Source organism: Halyomorpha halys, unplaced genomic scaffold (genome assembly GCF_000696795.3).
Source record: "Halyomorpha halys isolate HHAL.00 unplaced genomic scaffold, Hhal_1.1 Scaffold396.1, whole genome shotgun sequence".
Taxonomy (NCBI): Eukaryota; Metazoa; Arthropoda; class Insecta; order Hemiptera; family Pentatomidae; genus Halyomorpha; species Halyomorpha halys.
In genome coordinates, this window is record NW_027111420.1 from 1,106,144 (window position 1) to 1,123,510 (window position 17,367).

General features: G+C 31.3%; 1 protein-coding gene across 1 annotated transcript in view; it reads right to left on the bottom strand.

The window, feature by feature from the left end:
* The window catches only part of Epac (Exchange protein directly activated by cAMP), a gene marked incomplete at its 5' end in the record, with an annotated part of 138,657 nt that overhangs the window by 15,247 nt on the left and 106,043 nt on the right, over window positions 1-17,367 (bottom strand). The window contains 1 exon segment of the mRNA XM_014422935.3: window positions 9,601-9,832. Coding sequence (XP_014278421.3) covers window positions 9,601-9,832 — 232 coding nt within the window.

The window sequence follows — 17,367 nt, forward strand, 5'->3', positions numbered from 1 at the left end:
TATATAAAGCATTAGCATTGGGAGGAGATGAGGAGGAAGGGGGGAGGTATTGTGATTTTGATCGAAAATATTGTTCTGGACTCCTTCGGCATCATACATAATCACTTGCTTGGGAATAAAGATATTTAATATTTATTTGCTTCTTTAAATCTATTTAATCGGTTTTAACTTATTTATCCCCTTTTATTTTTTTTACTACAACTAGTATTTTATTTTAATTATTTTTAAATTTTCATTAATTTATAATTTTGTTTTCTTACTATTTATTTGTTTGAATATGTCCACGCCGCCATTAGTTAACATTTGATGAGTCGATTAATTACAATAAAATTAGTATAATTGAATATTAGTAATAACATTGAATGTTTGTGTTGTGTCCTTGGAAAAGAAAAGTTTCGAGATGAATAGGAGAATAATAGAAAGACTAAAATGACACACGATTAGGATGAAAACAAGATGAAAGAACAAAAAATTCATAAAGGAACAAAATAATAACAAACACAGGATAAAAAAAATTAATGTAAGCTACTAATATATAATATATAGCCCTCCCCAGGGAGGGCTTTTCCCTGTAGAAAAAACATTTTTAAAAAGAAATAATAAGAAGTAAATCAGAAAAAAAAATTTTGCTTATCAGTAGGCATCCTCCCAATAGCATGGTAACGCCACTGTTAGCTTTACATAACCAAACGACGTAAGTAGTGTACTCTTGCGCACGCAAGCCTATGCTATAAAGCAAATATTGTGGAATATTTTTCATAACAGTAAAATTTACTTCATTTAATTTACTTTTCCTCAGAGCTTTTCTTTGAAAAACAATAAAATTGATTAACGATAATGGTTTGGAAAGGTGCTTGAGATTGATAAAGGAACGGCCTGGGGTTAAAAAAAACTGATAACCTTTGATGAGTTCTTCATAGCCAATTAAATTTTTATAAATTGAAATATTATTTATTTATTTGTTTACAAAAAAAAAACATAAAACGAAATTATGTTAAAATGATGACATAGAATTTTCATTTTTCACCTAGAAATTTCATTACGTCTACATAGTACTCATTTCAAATAGTATTTAAAACCGCAAGTGATTTTGAGTAGCGGTTTGAAATAACAGTTTTTATTCAATAAAATTGAGAATCTCTCAATTTGTGAGTTTATATTTTAATGATATAGGGTTAATTAAAAATGTGGTGCGTACGTGCATCACACAACTTTTACTTACCATTCTACTTTCATGTTATAGGTTTTATACTACAATCATACTGATATACAATGTTATTTATTTTTATAACATAATTTGTTTTAATAAACCAGACAATCTAAAAAAAAATTATTGAGTCAGTTAATTTCTGCGTTTTTTGTTGCTCTCTATTATATTCAACAACTCATATATTAGATCTTAATTTTTCTAAAATCTTTTTATTTTCAACGATATATTATATAACTTTATTACCGGATATAAAAAAAAAATCTCGTATTTTTCTTTTTACATTAATAATTTTTTTTTTCTTTGTTTATATTTACTAAATTTTTGTTACGAGCAATAATAAGTGATGGTTAAGTATTTAAAATAAACAGAATTAAAGGTATTTCAGAGGAAACTATTTTGAAAATTCGAAGGTCAACTTCTGTCATAATGTTTTAATGATTATTTAATTTAATTTAATTTTACGTTTAGCTAACGAATTTAATGAACATCTCTTAAGTCGTTTTCGAGGAAATATCGAAAAAGTCTAAAATCGATGATATAAAGTGGGACTTGCAATAATTCAATTTCAGCGAAAACGTTGATGTGAAGTACAAGGAATATTACACCTTCTTGTTTACTCATATATACTTTATTTAAATAAATATTTTCATTTTTGTATAATTTTTATTCACAAACCAATTTGCGAGAATGGTTTCTTTGGACTCGAGGAATAGTAAAAATATACACCCTTATTAGATATACATTTCATCTATAGTGAATGTAAAAATTAAATTTAAAAACTTGCAATAATGGTACAGTATTTTACAATTTGAAAATACTCGTAGAGATATTTTATAACACATCGCCGGACCAACTGATTGAGAAATAACAAGGTTAGCAGCTTACCAATATAACCAGGATACATCGATAAACCTCCCAACCAAGTTTAGTATAGCTGAATTATACGGTGTCGTTGAAGCTTTCAAAATAGCAAACAGAAAATATAAGAATTCAAAACTCGTAATTCTAACAGATTACGCTTCCGCATGCAATTCACTCAAAAACATACATCGACAACATATTTCATCTTACCTAATAAATAACATAATAGAAGAAGTTCATAGTTCATCAAATAACAATTTTATGGTCCAATGGGTTCCAGGTCATGTGGTATGGCAATGAGCGAGCTGATAAGATAGCAAAACGATTTTCGGGAAGAGTAGAAAATGCGAAACTGGCTACAGGAAATTTTTAGATGGACGAAAAAAGACTTCATTAGTGAATGGCAGGATAGGTATGCCTGGGAGTCAAATTTCACTATCCAACCTAACGTCTCCTCACGCCCATGGTTCTCTAACACTTGTGTTAAGTTAGACAGAAAATAAATAGTCTTACTTACAATATTAAGAAATAACCATGGTCGTACAAATCGCGCTGCTTGACACTAATTAAAGTTGAAAAAAATGATAAATGTTCGACATGCAACTCCATGGAGGACCCATTACACATTATACTAAATTGCAGTAGATATGATAAATACAGGATTAAATATCCCCTCAGTCAACACAATAGCTTTCCTTCAGGGGATGGTAGATCTAGATAGGGCTACTATTCAGTCGTGCAAATTTATGGCAGAATCCAAAGTAGATAATTAAAATGAAATAAAAAAAAAATAATAATTCACATCATTATCTCCATTCTATTATAATATGACAACATGGGCAATGTAGGACTCTAATGGGAGTCTTGGGCCGACGAAGGAAAAGAAAAAAATATTAGCAGCTAAAAGAGAAATCAGTCGAAGCTCTGAGCAATATATATACATAATCCGTTCTAACCTCTAACCTATTACCCGAATCGGTATTTATTGTGAATATAAAGGAAACATATTTTTCGACCATACACTGGCGAAATTTCATTTTTATTTATTTAATGATATTTACAACTGTATTAAAAATATATACAAGTACATTTGATATTAGTTATACAATGACTGTGTACAGATATGTGAAGAATCTATCCATTGATAGAACTCCAAAAGGGGGAAAAGTTAAACAGAAAGCATGCAATTTTGAGATATTAAATTGTCTGTTGGCAATGCTTTAATCTCGAGGCCTTTGCAGGTTATTATGTTATTATAACACTCTTATTGATTACAAAACAAACTGATATTAAAGAAAATCCATCTTGAGATAAAAAGAGAGATCCTCTAAATTGAAATTTTTATCTTAATTCTTTCTGAAATGACTTCAATTTAATTCTTAATATTGAATTTCAATAGCAGAAGAGTTATAATTGTAGATAATACAGTATTTATAAAAATATTGATTTAATTATTTTTTTTTTATTATTTACAATTTCTTCAACGATGTTAGATCATGGAATTTCATAAATGCATACCTACGTATATCAAGGATAAGAACTATTCCATGGGCACATTACGTATTGATTTAATTATAAAAATGAAATCAAGTTTTGACGCCGATTACTAGGAAAGTCATTGATTCATAATGGTTTAAGAAGAGACAATAAGCAAATATCATTTTTATATAGTTGTTTTAATAAAATTAATAATAGTTTTATAAATAAAACTAAAATAATTTTAAGGGTTTCAGCAGGATGTTTATTTACCTACGTATTAAGGTAGTTTTACATTATCAGGTACGACTAAGATCATCCGACATCCTCCATAATAATATTATGTTGGTCCCCATATGTCTGATGGTGCTTCACGGGCCCGTCGTAAGTTTCAGATTATATCAAACGTTGTATTTTGTTTTCTTATTGTGTGGAATTTTCCATTTTCACTACCAATATACGGAAGTCGTATTGAGTCAACCGAAAGTATAGGTTTATACAATTTTAGGAAATTGTTTTCCTCGCCCATTTCACCGCGTAAAAAGTGTCCAAAATTCGGCAAAGGAAGAACTAGGAAACGACGACAATCGTTATTTGTCTTCGGCCAGCAGAAAGCTGATATTACTAAATTTGGTAGTAGAAAACTGAAAAAATATATCGAAATCTGTTCTACGATTAAAGGCGTGAATTTTATTTTCTGAAACGCGCCTTTTCTGACACGAGCCGTGCCACCTCCGTAAACATTTACAATTAAGAGACAAAGTCACTAGTGAACAAATACATTAGAATTAATTATTAATAAATAAATTGAAATTAATAATTATTCCCAAAACCATGTTTCCTGAAGAAATTGTTAAACGTAAATACTTGCCTGGTAGCGTCCAAGATACCCGGAGCGTTCCTAACCTACAGAACCTCTTAGCCCTCGGCAACGGGCTGTAGTAGCCCAGCTGTAAGTAGTCCATGGATTTGTCAGATGGAAGGATTCGGGACCCACCTGAACGTGAAGACCACCTGAACACTTCTGATAATGGGGATTATTATCGTAAGCACTCGAAAACTGATAAGATATCTTTGCGACTCATAACGGCTCTTCCACACCGGCGCTTCAACTTGAGTGTCCTTGTTGGGTAATTACGAAACTTTCCTAACAAGCATCGCTCCTATAGGAGAGTTATTAAATGAAATGTATTTGTTTTATTGACTGAAAATTTAACGTCGATTTTTTATATTTTTCCATAGTAACAGAATCATCTACCGTAAATATGGAACGTTAGAGGTATGATAACATTGTTTGTAAATAACAAACAATACTTTAATAACATTTTTACGCTCCCAAAGCGTTAATTTAATAACATTACCTCCTTCCATTCCCCCACCCTATTTTAATATATCATATAAATAGCTGAAATATTGAGAAATCTCAGGATTCATTTAGTATTCAATAGATTACCGGCAGACTCTTTCATTACATTTACCGACAAGAATCACTGATACAGAGTTACATTAGCAATTTAAAAATTCATTATGTCATATCTATCGAGATTTGGGAACAAAATTATCTGCAGATGCCGACTTCACTCCAAATTATGCAGACATTACCCTTCCACGTTTCTATTATTCATGATTTTCAAATATTAACTCGACCAAAAATCTTCATACTTTGTAACAAGGATAATAAAGTTTAGGTTAAAGTAAAATGAAGTAAAGTTGCTGTGTGATCACAGGTGTCTTAAATATATAATTTCATTTTCTAGAGAAAAAAATGTAGATCTCACGGTAAACACAGAGACCATGTTGCAAGATTTAGTAATATGAATCTTAAAACGTAATTTCATTAAAATTCATATTATTCGTATTAAAATTTTTTAAAGATCGTATAACATTAAAATTAAAGTTGCTAGACTATTCATTGGTGGTGAGATTGGTTTAAAAAATTACGAGACAGGTCCTTGTAAATAAAATTCGGAAGGTATTTTTCGGGCCAGTCAAAGATAAATCGATAAATGCTTAAGGTCCAAACTGACAAAGTTTGAAGAGCCATATGATCTGTTAAAGATACAAAGCAACTTTTGATAAAAAGACTATGTTTTTAATTAAATGAAAATTACAAAATATGATTTTATAAAAATACACCGAGTTATATTAATGAACAAAAATAACGTTAGGGCTCGTTTTGGTAGATAGGCTCACTCAAAATGAAGAAGCGTTACAGTAAGCAAAAGGACGAAGTTCATAGTGTCAGTTCCAGAGGAAAGTAAAGAATCCGGGGAATGATCTCGTTGATCAAAGTGAAGGAAGGTGGGATGTCATAGAGTTGATCTTACAGCTGGGGTTAAAAGGACAAGTATATGGAGGAGGAATGTTATACAGTCACATCTGGTGGATAAAAACAAGATGAGATGTTTAAATTAGGGGAAAAAATAAGTTTTTTTTCTGGTTATAAGATAAAAAAATTCATTTGAGCATTAATAGTACGATAGATTTTAGCAAAATCAAATACAGGGGGTTCAACTCGCAAAATTGAATTCATTTCTATAATTAAATACTTGTAAATAAAAAAGTAAAATAGATAAACATTAGTCCTTAGGCAGTCATGAGATTGTTGTCATCAACAATAATTTTTATTTAATATAAACAAATAAAATAAAAAATAAATTTATATTTGAATTATAAGCATCGAGTCTCCGTAGCGAGTAACTAACCAATCAGAGAATCATGATTTAAAAATATAACATCAGCTAAATTGAGACCGATGCTAACATACCTCAAATCAACAATTAAAAAATAATAAACAAAATGTAGAAAGTTCATCGATTATTGACAGCTCAATATATATTATGACTTGATATAGCATGACTCAAAATGTCTAACCTAAGACATTTTCATATTTAGACATCAATCATCTACAGAGCAGCCGCTCGTTAAATATCTAACAAGATATTTGTTGTACTATGTTGTACATAGTATGTTAAAAAATTAAGTTTAAATTTTGTTCGGTTACTTAAGTATATGTATCATGAGTAAATCTATTTCGGAGCAATATAAAAGTAAATTTATAATTTTTTTTTTAAACATATAAAAATTATTATTTATTGATAGATATTACAATCTGCCACACAGTTGTGGGTAATAGGTAATAGTGATGAATGATCACATTCATACTAAAATAAAATAAAATAAGTATACAAATAAATAAATGAATGAATAAAAAAAAAAATTCTCTTAAATATGTACAAACAGAAGGATAAACAAAATGAATATAATCAAACTATGTGTATGAAAGAAAAAACAAATAAATAAAATAATATAATCTCTAGACACATTTACACTCTAACATATACAATATTTACACAATCGACCTGAGGATCCCTGAGCCCACTCTATCCCCACGTGTGAGGGGTCAAAGAGCTCAAAAGATCCCAGCGCATCCCTCTCGCCACATCACTGGTGGTGATAAATGGAGGCTGAGCAAGTGCGCTAAAAAAATTATAATTACTCTATTAATACTAAAGTGGCCCGGAACACATTAAAAAAAAAATTAAAAAGGATCCTCCAGTATTCTGAAGCTACGTGTTAATTCTTTCCCTAGCAACCCCGTTATCCTGTAAAGATTCCTAAAATGAATTAACATCTATCTAGTGATATTGGGACCTACGTCAGCCATGATAAGCTATCAGCGCGATGTTTTTCACCTTCAGCCCCCGGCGGCGGCAGTTTCAATTTTACACCCGGACGTTCGATAAACAATTCAAGCTTACACAGGAAGTGAACAAAACAAACAAAAAACGATGAGATAAGACAATCCATTGGAACAGTTTTAGACATGATATATTCGACAGGTTGTTCAGGAAACGATTATAAAAAAGGTGATTTCAGACCTACTCGATAAATACAACTCCTGATTCATTATCCGTTAGAATGTTAGGAATCCCTTCATTTCCTTCCTCTACTAAGATATTACATCTCGCCATCCATAGTGCATCTTCCATGTCTTTCCAATCGAATTCTCAGTATTCTCCCATAATACCCATTCGAAACCTTCAGACTTATATACGACTGCTCAACGAACCGCAGCCTTCAACAATCTTTCCTAATCCGATCCTCTTCCCTACGGAACTGCCTTCCTTGTTTCATCCCTATTCATTCAATTCCGAAAGAATAACAATTAAATATTTCACCAGTCAACTAAAATGTTTAAATAAATTGACTAATAGATGATTTATTTTTTACTTTCACATTACATAAAATATTATTGGGTGTTTATAGTATTAATTTATAATCTGTGAATATGTTTACAAAAGATTGGTGATTCTGTTTATTATCATTATTTCCTTTTTTTTTAGTATCAGAAGATATCTTTTGCTTCATGATTTTTCAGAGGTTTTACATGTATTTCTTATTGCCTTTTCATTCTTTTTTTTTTTGTCACATTTAATGTTTCTGATTTATGCCGATGACTCTTATATGCTGTCAGTAAATAATGACCCATCAATAGTATCCCAAACTACTCAATCCCACATCCTGTCCCTTGAAGAATTATGTACAAAATGGAGGATTAAAATAAACTCCAATAAATACCAAATCTTTTTTATCCTTCGTTGTAAACTTATGACTTCCTCCCTTACAGTATTCTATCGAACAGATCCGCTACCTAAGACTATAAATGAACCAACAACTAACTTGGAATCTTTATACAAGACGGAAAAGACAGGAAACTACTCGTCGATTTCGACTATCACAACACTTACAGCACTAACAGTCTGAAATCCCAATAATTACAAAAGACCTATAATAAGGCCAATTCGGACTTAAGGAGTTGACATTTGGGGCTCCACTAAAACCACCAAATTCCTCTCGTATCCAATTCTAAATCTTTGTTCAATACTCCACGCTACTTTGTCAGAAATAAAACCATCCATAAGCACCTCAATGTTCTGTGTGTTGCCGATTCGGTCAGAACCAGAAATCATTCCTTTCATAATAAAATCCCGTACCTCCCAAAACCATTTGTTTCGTATCTTGCTTCCTTTTCAATACCTGATAACCCTCCTACGCGCCTGAAAATAATACGACCTGGGCCATGTTTCATAATAAAGTACAAACTAATACTATTAGTCTTGTCGATTTATCTTAATTCAATTACATAGACTTGTACAATAGTAACTTGTACTTTAGTATTTTTTAATTCCTGTAATATCATTAATAATCATCCCTATCATGAAAAAAGTAAGTATTAGTATTATTACCACACTAGTTTCTACACTTGTACTATCAACTAATACTATTAGCTTTCATTATGAAACAGGGGACATCTACTCTAGAAATATTATTGGAGCAATACCAATGGGTGGATTATCCATAATTGTATCATGTCATTATAATCACATTTATCTAATGCATATTTAATAATTTAGTAGTAAAATTTAATGAAGAAATAAAAAAAAAAATGTTTCTATTTTTCATTTACATTTTGTAAATATGTATATACGCGTTAGTGGATCATGCTATTTATCGTTTCTTTCTTTATTTTTTTTCCATTTTACCCAATTAGAAGTTAGTTACTTTATAATTTATAGTATGATAGGAAGGTTATATTTTATTTTTTCCTCTCTTTTTATTTCTATTAATACAAAATTAATAGAAATAAATTATTGAATGTCTATGATATTCATTTAAATGTTGTGCTTAAATAAACATTAATTTTTTTTTGTTAATTATTATTATCTCAATTTTTCAAATTATTATTATTAGAGATGTTTTATTTTTTTTTTTTTTAATATTTTATATTTTTCTCTGAGCTACTAAAGCCAATTTTGGCGTATCTGATAATTTTCGAGAATATTGTGTTAGAATTATTGTTACAAATGTAAGGAAATGGTTAATTTATAGTTTCAATTCAATTCGATTGATCATTTTTTTTTTTCAAATCAGTTACGTCAGATATTTAGTTACGAATTTTTAAGAGAACAGATAAAATAGTAAAAAAAAAAAACTGAGTGAGTAAAATTTGGAGATCCCCACATTGGCTCTATTATGGCAGATGTACTGACCGTGGTAGATGATGCCCTCCTCCAGCAAGGCCTGCCACATGGTGGTGGCTCGGTGCCGATCCAGCCCCGCCTCCAGGCTTATCAGCCAGGTCACTAGCTCCGACCCGGAGGCGGCCATCGGCACGGACAGTCGCCCACCCGCTGTCTTCCGCTCCCGCAGCACGTTGTCCTGTTCGTTGAGGAGCAGGGTACGGAGGACCCATCCAGCCCGCGCCATCTCCATCGAAGGCATCTGTAGGCAATCATGTAGAAGTTAATAATATATTGTTATTAAATATATATTGTTATTAATTATTTAATATATATATATATATATATATATATATATATATATATATAGAGAGAGAGAGAGAGTATAATTTTCGGAGATATTACTTAAATTCTTACTACTGAATTCTTGTGATTTAGTCAACCATTACTGGTTTTTGATATAGCAAATACATTAGACTACCATGTCTCATGCAGTTATTAGTGATGAGTATGGAAGACCTGAACTGGTTGGTACCGGGGTTAGTGGGTTCTTTAATTCTTCTTTTTAGGGGCGGGGCATAGAATTTTAGTGAGGTGGTGCACGGCTGAGGAAAACTCCGTTACGTGTAGAGACCTCAGTTTTCATAATACGGTTCATTCAGTAACCTAATGTTGCTGCACTTACTAATTCATTTTTTTTTATTTCTGTTTTATAGGATTCGGGAAAAAAAACTAATGTTGGGACTTAAAAATAGACAATCAATTTGCTTTGCCAGTTTCTTTGCTTTTCGGAGAGAATTATACGGATAAACTTCAATAAACAAAAATAAAGATTTGTTTTATATATTGTATTTAACGTGGGGCTCTTTAAACCAGTTAATTCTATAGGCGATTTTATCAACTAACTTTTATAATAAAGTTTTTTTTAAATACAAATCTTTTTTTTTAATATAAATGAAAATTTGTCTGAAAATGTCTGATTTTTGAGATAGGCGCTTTTACTCAGTGTCGGATATACATTTTCACACACATAACATCGCTTTAGAATATGATTCATTATATGAATGTGTGATCATGTATATAACATAGCCAAGAAACTAATACAATAGCGATAATTTTGGTCCAAAGTCTTCATATGTACCTAAATGTTTTTAAGGTAGCAGGAATTTTTCCCGTAGTTATATTATTTTATAAAGTTATTTTCTCTGGAACTTTTCTGCTGATGCGAGCAGTATAGGTTGAATGCCAGGACGGACACGACAGTTATTTTCTTTTAATATTTCATTTTTATATTGAATAGTTCATTAATTATTTTTTAAGTTAATACTATCTTTGTATTTTTATCTTAAACTCTTATTTGTAAAATAATTTTACGAACTTAAGTCGTATATATCTTTGCTACAGATTTTTTTTTTTAACCAGACTTATATATTATTTTAATTTAAAAAAAAGTTTTTATTAGCATAGAAAGAATTAATATAATCAAATATTAATGTCGATGGCTTCACAGTGGTTTTAAGTACATGGAAATTAATTTTACAAAAAATACAATTAAAGTTCTATCTTTTAGAAAAAATACAACTTAACTAATTTTCTAGGAAGGGTGAACCTTTAATTGTATTTTTTGTAAAGTTGGTGTAAATTCAACTAGTGGATATATTCAAATTCTGTCCTTCTGAAAAATGAAGAAAAAAATTATGATCTGTTTTTTTTTTATTAGTAATTTGCATGATAAATATGTAAAATAAAATTGTAATTATATGTAGTAATCTATTATTGGGAAGCAATCTTCCTTCAATTTCTTTATTTATTAATTTCACATCAGTGTTACAACGTTTCCACGTCGTCCATTTTAATTCCTATTTTTAAAAACAGTTAATTATAATATTTTGGTAATGGATTATAATAATATATTCTAAAATGATTAAACAGAGATGAAAATGTTTTGGATACCGATAGCTGCTCTCTAAATATGCGTAAATAAAAAAATATAATTAGAGACTGTTTGAGGTAGTTAACTTGAATACTTTTTATATCACTGCGGTAAACGGATTAATAAGGATTAGATTTAATGATTAGGGGAGAATATTAACCCTTAACACAACAGAGATTATGCCATATTGTGGGGGGAAAAAATACTTCTGCGACCATACGGGATTAGTGCTAACCATTGACGGAGGTCCGTAGACAATACGAGGCTGAGTAGTCCGGAAATAAGCCTTTATCTGACAAGTCCTTGCCTTCAGAAGAATAGAAAGGGTTTCTTTAGACCCTTTTCTTTTCGGTTTAGCGAACTGTCGGAAAAGTTGGGAATTAGCAGTCTAGAGTTTTTATTTAAGGATTGGTTTCAACTTTAGATTGGATATTTATAGTTTAAACAGTGGCGTAGTCAGGCACCCGGGGCGGAGGAAAGTTTTGTCGCCCCCTTATTTAGGTATTTTAATTGAAATATGCAATAATTCTAAAAAACCTTTGGGAAAGAACAATCATATTTATCGAGTATCGCACAGGTTACAAATAAAAAAGTCATTAAATGAAATACAAGTTTTTACAAATATTATTACTGTTGATTGTGAAATTTTGCCACCCCCTAAAAGTGAAGGGGGTCCCTCCTTCTCACCCTCTACCCCACTAGGGGGGACCCACTACGTTACACCACTAAGTTTAAAGCATAGGCTATGTGAAATAAGCAGGACAATGTAATCCAGAGTGTATTCCAGAATCTCAATTAAGATCAATCACTCATTCAGAATTGGACGTTTTTTTTTCTTCTTTTGGCTATGCTCATCGCAATATATTAATTCATTTAAAGAATAGATACTCATGTACAGCAGAGTAAATTACAGAATTTATCCTCTTCATTAATAATGAGTTTAATGATTCATATTTTAATATGTTGTAAAATTTCTTTTAAAAAAATAAGATTTTTTTTCAACTAAGAATTTTCTGTTGTTTGAAAAAATTAGGGATTTTTATGTATGACTGTTAAAAAAAAACCGATTATGGAAATACTAATCTTATACTCCTATTTCTTCTAAGAAAAGAAATACCATTGCGTATCTAATGCTGTTATTGCATATTTCCTTAGACTTATTAGTCGATTGTTAGTGATGTCTATAAAAATATTGAAACTTGGGATAATAGTCGGGGGTACCTTCCAAATTAGAACAAAACTCGAAACACTTTTGAAAACACATTACTGTTGGTAATAATGATAAAGATGAATGGCTTAGCGAACGCGAAGGTTCAAGAATTAACGACTATTACGACTCTTTTATTTGTTCCTAATTTTTTTCTTTTAGCGACTCAAGATTTGAAGTTAGGATAAATTTCATCTCAAAGTTGAGTGGCAAGAGGAATTTGTGTTTGCGGTCACTAGATTTCTTCATTCCATGATAAAGGACTGAATAGATTCATGAGGTAATCTTTCACCGGTCCTGGCACAGTCCAAAAGGTAGACTAAGCAAAGTACAAACAATATAAATTCTAGTAGTAAAAAGATATATAGAGTTATCACCCGCAACCGAGCCCATTTTTTTTTCTTCAAACCTCTTTATTTTTTATATGGTTACGTAATACATAATAATATAATGCAATACATTATACATATACAATTTACATTATATCTTGGTTTGCCGTGTGGCATTATAAGATGAGCACACATGGTCCGCTGAAGGCGGTTATACATTGGTGGCATGATAGCTGGGGGCTTACAAGAAATGGGGAGGGGCCATTCCGGCTGGTGACGGGCCGAGCCCATTAAAATAGTTTGTCTTATTGTACCTTGAAAACAGTTAGTTATAACGAGTAGAGCAGTATTTAAAAAAAAATTAATTATTAGCTTCATTATAACTCTCGCTAAAACGAGGAATTAGTGTAGATATTTAAATCCCACCACGTACTCCCTACTGTTCTCTTCATGTTCCATTAATTTCATGGCATTAGTCATTGGCTACAGCTAGACTATACTACCTTAACTGGACCTCAACACCATATAATGCCTCAAGGCAATCAAAGGGAGAAGACGCACCAAAGTATACATAATAAATTTCTTGTATTTTATATGTATGGACTAATAATAATATTAATCTTAATGAAGAGTACGAAAAAAACCCTACTGCATCAATATTATTGAAATCATGGTTGTTTATGTTGAACACATATATCGTTTTATCAACGTTGCTGCATTTTATAATCATTAGATAACCGCATCAATATAATTTCATCGATTTATATAGATATGCACATGCAAGGAAATAAATAAGTGAGGAAAAAGAAAGGAAATGTTGACGATTTTTTTTTAGTTAAAAGGAGGTTACTATGATTCGTAACTGTAAAGGGTAAATCATCGACTAGTAATATGATATTGATTGATTCACGATTTCATAGTAAAATTAACATGATTGTGATAACTTTATTATCATCGAAAGGAAAGGGTTTTTCCATGAACTAATTATCTCCAGATAAGGAGCAAATGCAAATGAGACAAAGGAAAGATTGAAATGGGAACAGATTATCAGCCTGTTTCTTTACCGTATGTTCTGATACCTGCCTCCTATAATCTCTCATATCATTTAAGCTGCTTAGTATGGCACCGTATTGGATCTCATATCTCCTAAAGCCATTTAAAGCTTAATTTTTTCATTATTTTTCGAAATTCGATTGTCACTAGTCATTGGCGGGAGTAGCTGTTATTATTGTTAATTGATATCTAGGTCATCAGTTTTCAGAAATATAAATTATATTAAATAATATTTTGATTTTAATTAATAAATAGTCCAAGCGCCAAACTCGTTAAATTAAAAAAAATAAATAAAAAATCGAGATTTTAGTTCCATTTTTTCCTTTTAGTAATGTTTGTGTATTCGCATAAATATAATGTAATTATATAAAAATGTCTAAACCTTTGAAATTGAGGTTCGAATGTCCTAGTATGTTACAAAAGCCTGTAAATTCCCATTGCCGCAAAACCTATTGTATCCATTTGATGCGACCTTTATCAAAATTCGTCGTATCCTCAGATGATCGTAATCTGTAAACTTAATTTGGCTGCAAAACACAGCCAATCCTTTTCTTTCTGTTCTACCAGCCTCCTATCGATATTTTAAAGTGCTTACTGTTTTTTTAAAATTTATTCTTAGAAGTCTCAATAAACTAATACTGTCACAAAATATAATAAATCCTCCATACAGGAGCATGGCTCTGTAAATATAAAAAAAAATGATGCAAAAATCTTCAAATTTAAGAAAAGGACTGAAGAAATTGTATTCAGGACAAACTTTTGTATCAAAAAGTTTTTATTGAACTTAAATATAGAAACTCAAATATAGAATATTTTTTAACAAAACATTATCATATACTTTCCTGTAAATTATAGACATTTTAAAATTTGATTTTAATTTTAATTTACACTGAAATATAAGGGAATTAATAGTTCTAGTCATTGAAGCATTTAACGTCGAAACCACATGGTATTATTTTTTTCCAATCCCTCTAAAACAGAAAAGAACATTAAATTAATAGGTTGCATGATTCATGCATATATGGTTACATAATTCAGATTGGATAGTATCTTTTTCTACCAATGGTATTTGAAGGTTTACGGTGAAATACGTATCTGATGTTTTGATGTGTCCGTTCCGTATGAATTCTGCAAGAAATATTTGGAGGTGAGGGGCCTCCTCGTGTTAATTAAACAAAGAGAAAATGAAACAGTTAATAGTTATAGGCGAAAGATAATATTAAATAATAAAAAAATCAGTCAGAAGTCGAAAAAATGGGGAGGGGAAGGGGGTACAAAAGAAGAAAGGAGTTATAGGGTAATCCTTACAAGGTTTTTGGAGCCTTTCCTGCCCTGCCGCCTCGCAGGAAGGGGGGGTTGAGGTGACTGATTGGAAAATTGGATTGAAGGAAGCAGGGAGACTGTCGAAGAACTCGATGTGTCTCCGTGTGGTGTGTTGTACAGTTTCTAGCTATGAATGTGCGTCATGTCACGTCTTTCTAGAGATGTTCCTCTGGAGATTCTCTGTAGTGTACTGTTATGGTATTGTAGAGAATTCAGGCCAGTTGGATATAGGAAATGTAGTAGAGGTACACCGTGTAGAAGTTTTGGCCGTAGCATTACTTTGTAAATGAGTAGCTTGAGTGTGAATGACTGCCCTGGTGTATAGATGAGGTGTTTGAGATGGTATGATGTAGTCTTAACAATCTGTATTCTGTTTTGTATATGTGCTGGGAATGAAAGGTGTGATTTCAGTTCCAGTGATTCCAGTATGTGGGATGTCTCTTGGTTTGTATTGAGCCACATGGGCAAACATATCTTCATCCCTTAAGTACCTGTTTCAGCACTGATTGAGTTATACCAAAGTAAAATCTTTGGTTGTGGATATTGAAAACGCATTAAGGTTTTCGTGGAATTAAAAACAAAACAAAAACAACACACAATAATAGTAGTATCATATACCATGTAGGCGCTAATGTCAGATCGAACTTAAGACTTATGATAGTTAAACAATATGTTATTAAAAAGAAAGTGATAAAAAATGTGAAATAAAGCAAGAAATTACATTTTGCTCAGACCAACTCTAAGTTAATATAACCAGACTATCTCTCAACCCTGAGTGTGGGCTGCTGTTTTATGAAATGTAGTATTGAGATCACCTTTTTGAAACTTTCCTATCATTTAATTTTCCGATGCATGAATAACCTCTGACAATTGAGTTTAATTGAGTTTTTGATTGATAATTCCAAACTTACATGGTTTTTCCCGAATCACTGCATTTTAAGACTTGTACAGTCTATCATTAGGTGTTTTTGAAATGTGAAATACTACATATTGTATGGTGGCACCTCCATTTAATTTTCTTTGCTAGCAAAACTTCATATATTGCGTTTTGCCTCACATAAAACCTGGTAATACATGTCTAGTATGTAAAAAATAGTACAAGAAAGAAGAGTAAAAAACAAAACAAAGAAAGGAGAAATAACTGCTCTACAACCTCAGTATGTTTCAAATATTTACAAGACGTGACTAATCTAATATTGATGTTTCCTTCTAGTTTGTCGTAAATTCTTGGACTCCTTTTAACTGCTGGCACGATCTCCGGTGATTATCATAAATAAGTAGATTGTATTGCTTCGTCTGCTTTAGTGGTTGAAAAACAGTGTTTGATTATCTTTCAAACAAACTTCAAACCAAATTTTATAACGTTTATAAACAGTATTTAACGGAACTAAATGTAAGAACAAAGGAGGCGTTCTGAAGAACGATTCCAAGGTTGTTTATTTACTCAGCTGACGCATTTTTTTTTCTGAGAAGTAATAATGTTCTATTGATAAAAATATTTGTTCAGTAATTAGCGGCAACATATCCTTGGCTAGTTGGAGATAAAGGCAAACATGTACACGCCTGGTATTAACACAGAACGTTGAAAATTATATGCCCATAAACGAACTAATGAGCCATTCAAGGCGTGTACTTGGTATACAATGATTTGCAGACCGGTGTCGGGAATCGATAACGATGTAATTAACATGTTTGGGAGGCCATTGCCCGGTAAAACGCCGCCGGGACTGTTCACGTCAACAATGTGTTTTGTTTCACTAGATACATTCAATGTACTCTTTTATATTTTTTAAGCCAGAGCCACATTACCTTGAATAATATAATAATATATTAAATTAAAATTGAATCTTGGCAATATAGAGTAATAACAAAAACTACAATTAAAAAATTTGTTCGTTATGGATATGGTCACAGCCTGTCATGGGCGTAGGCAGGATTCCGCCAAGGGCCGA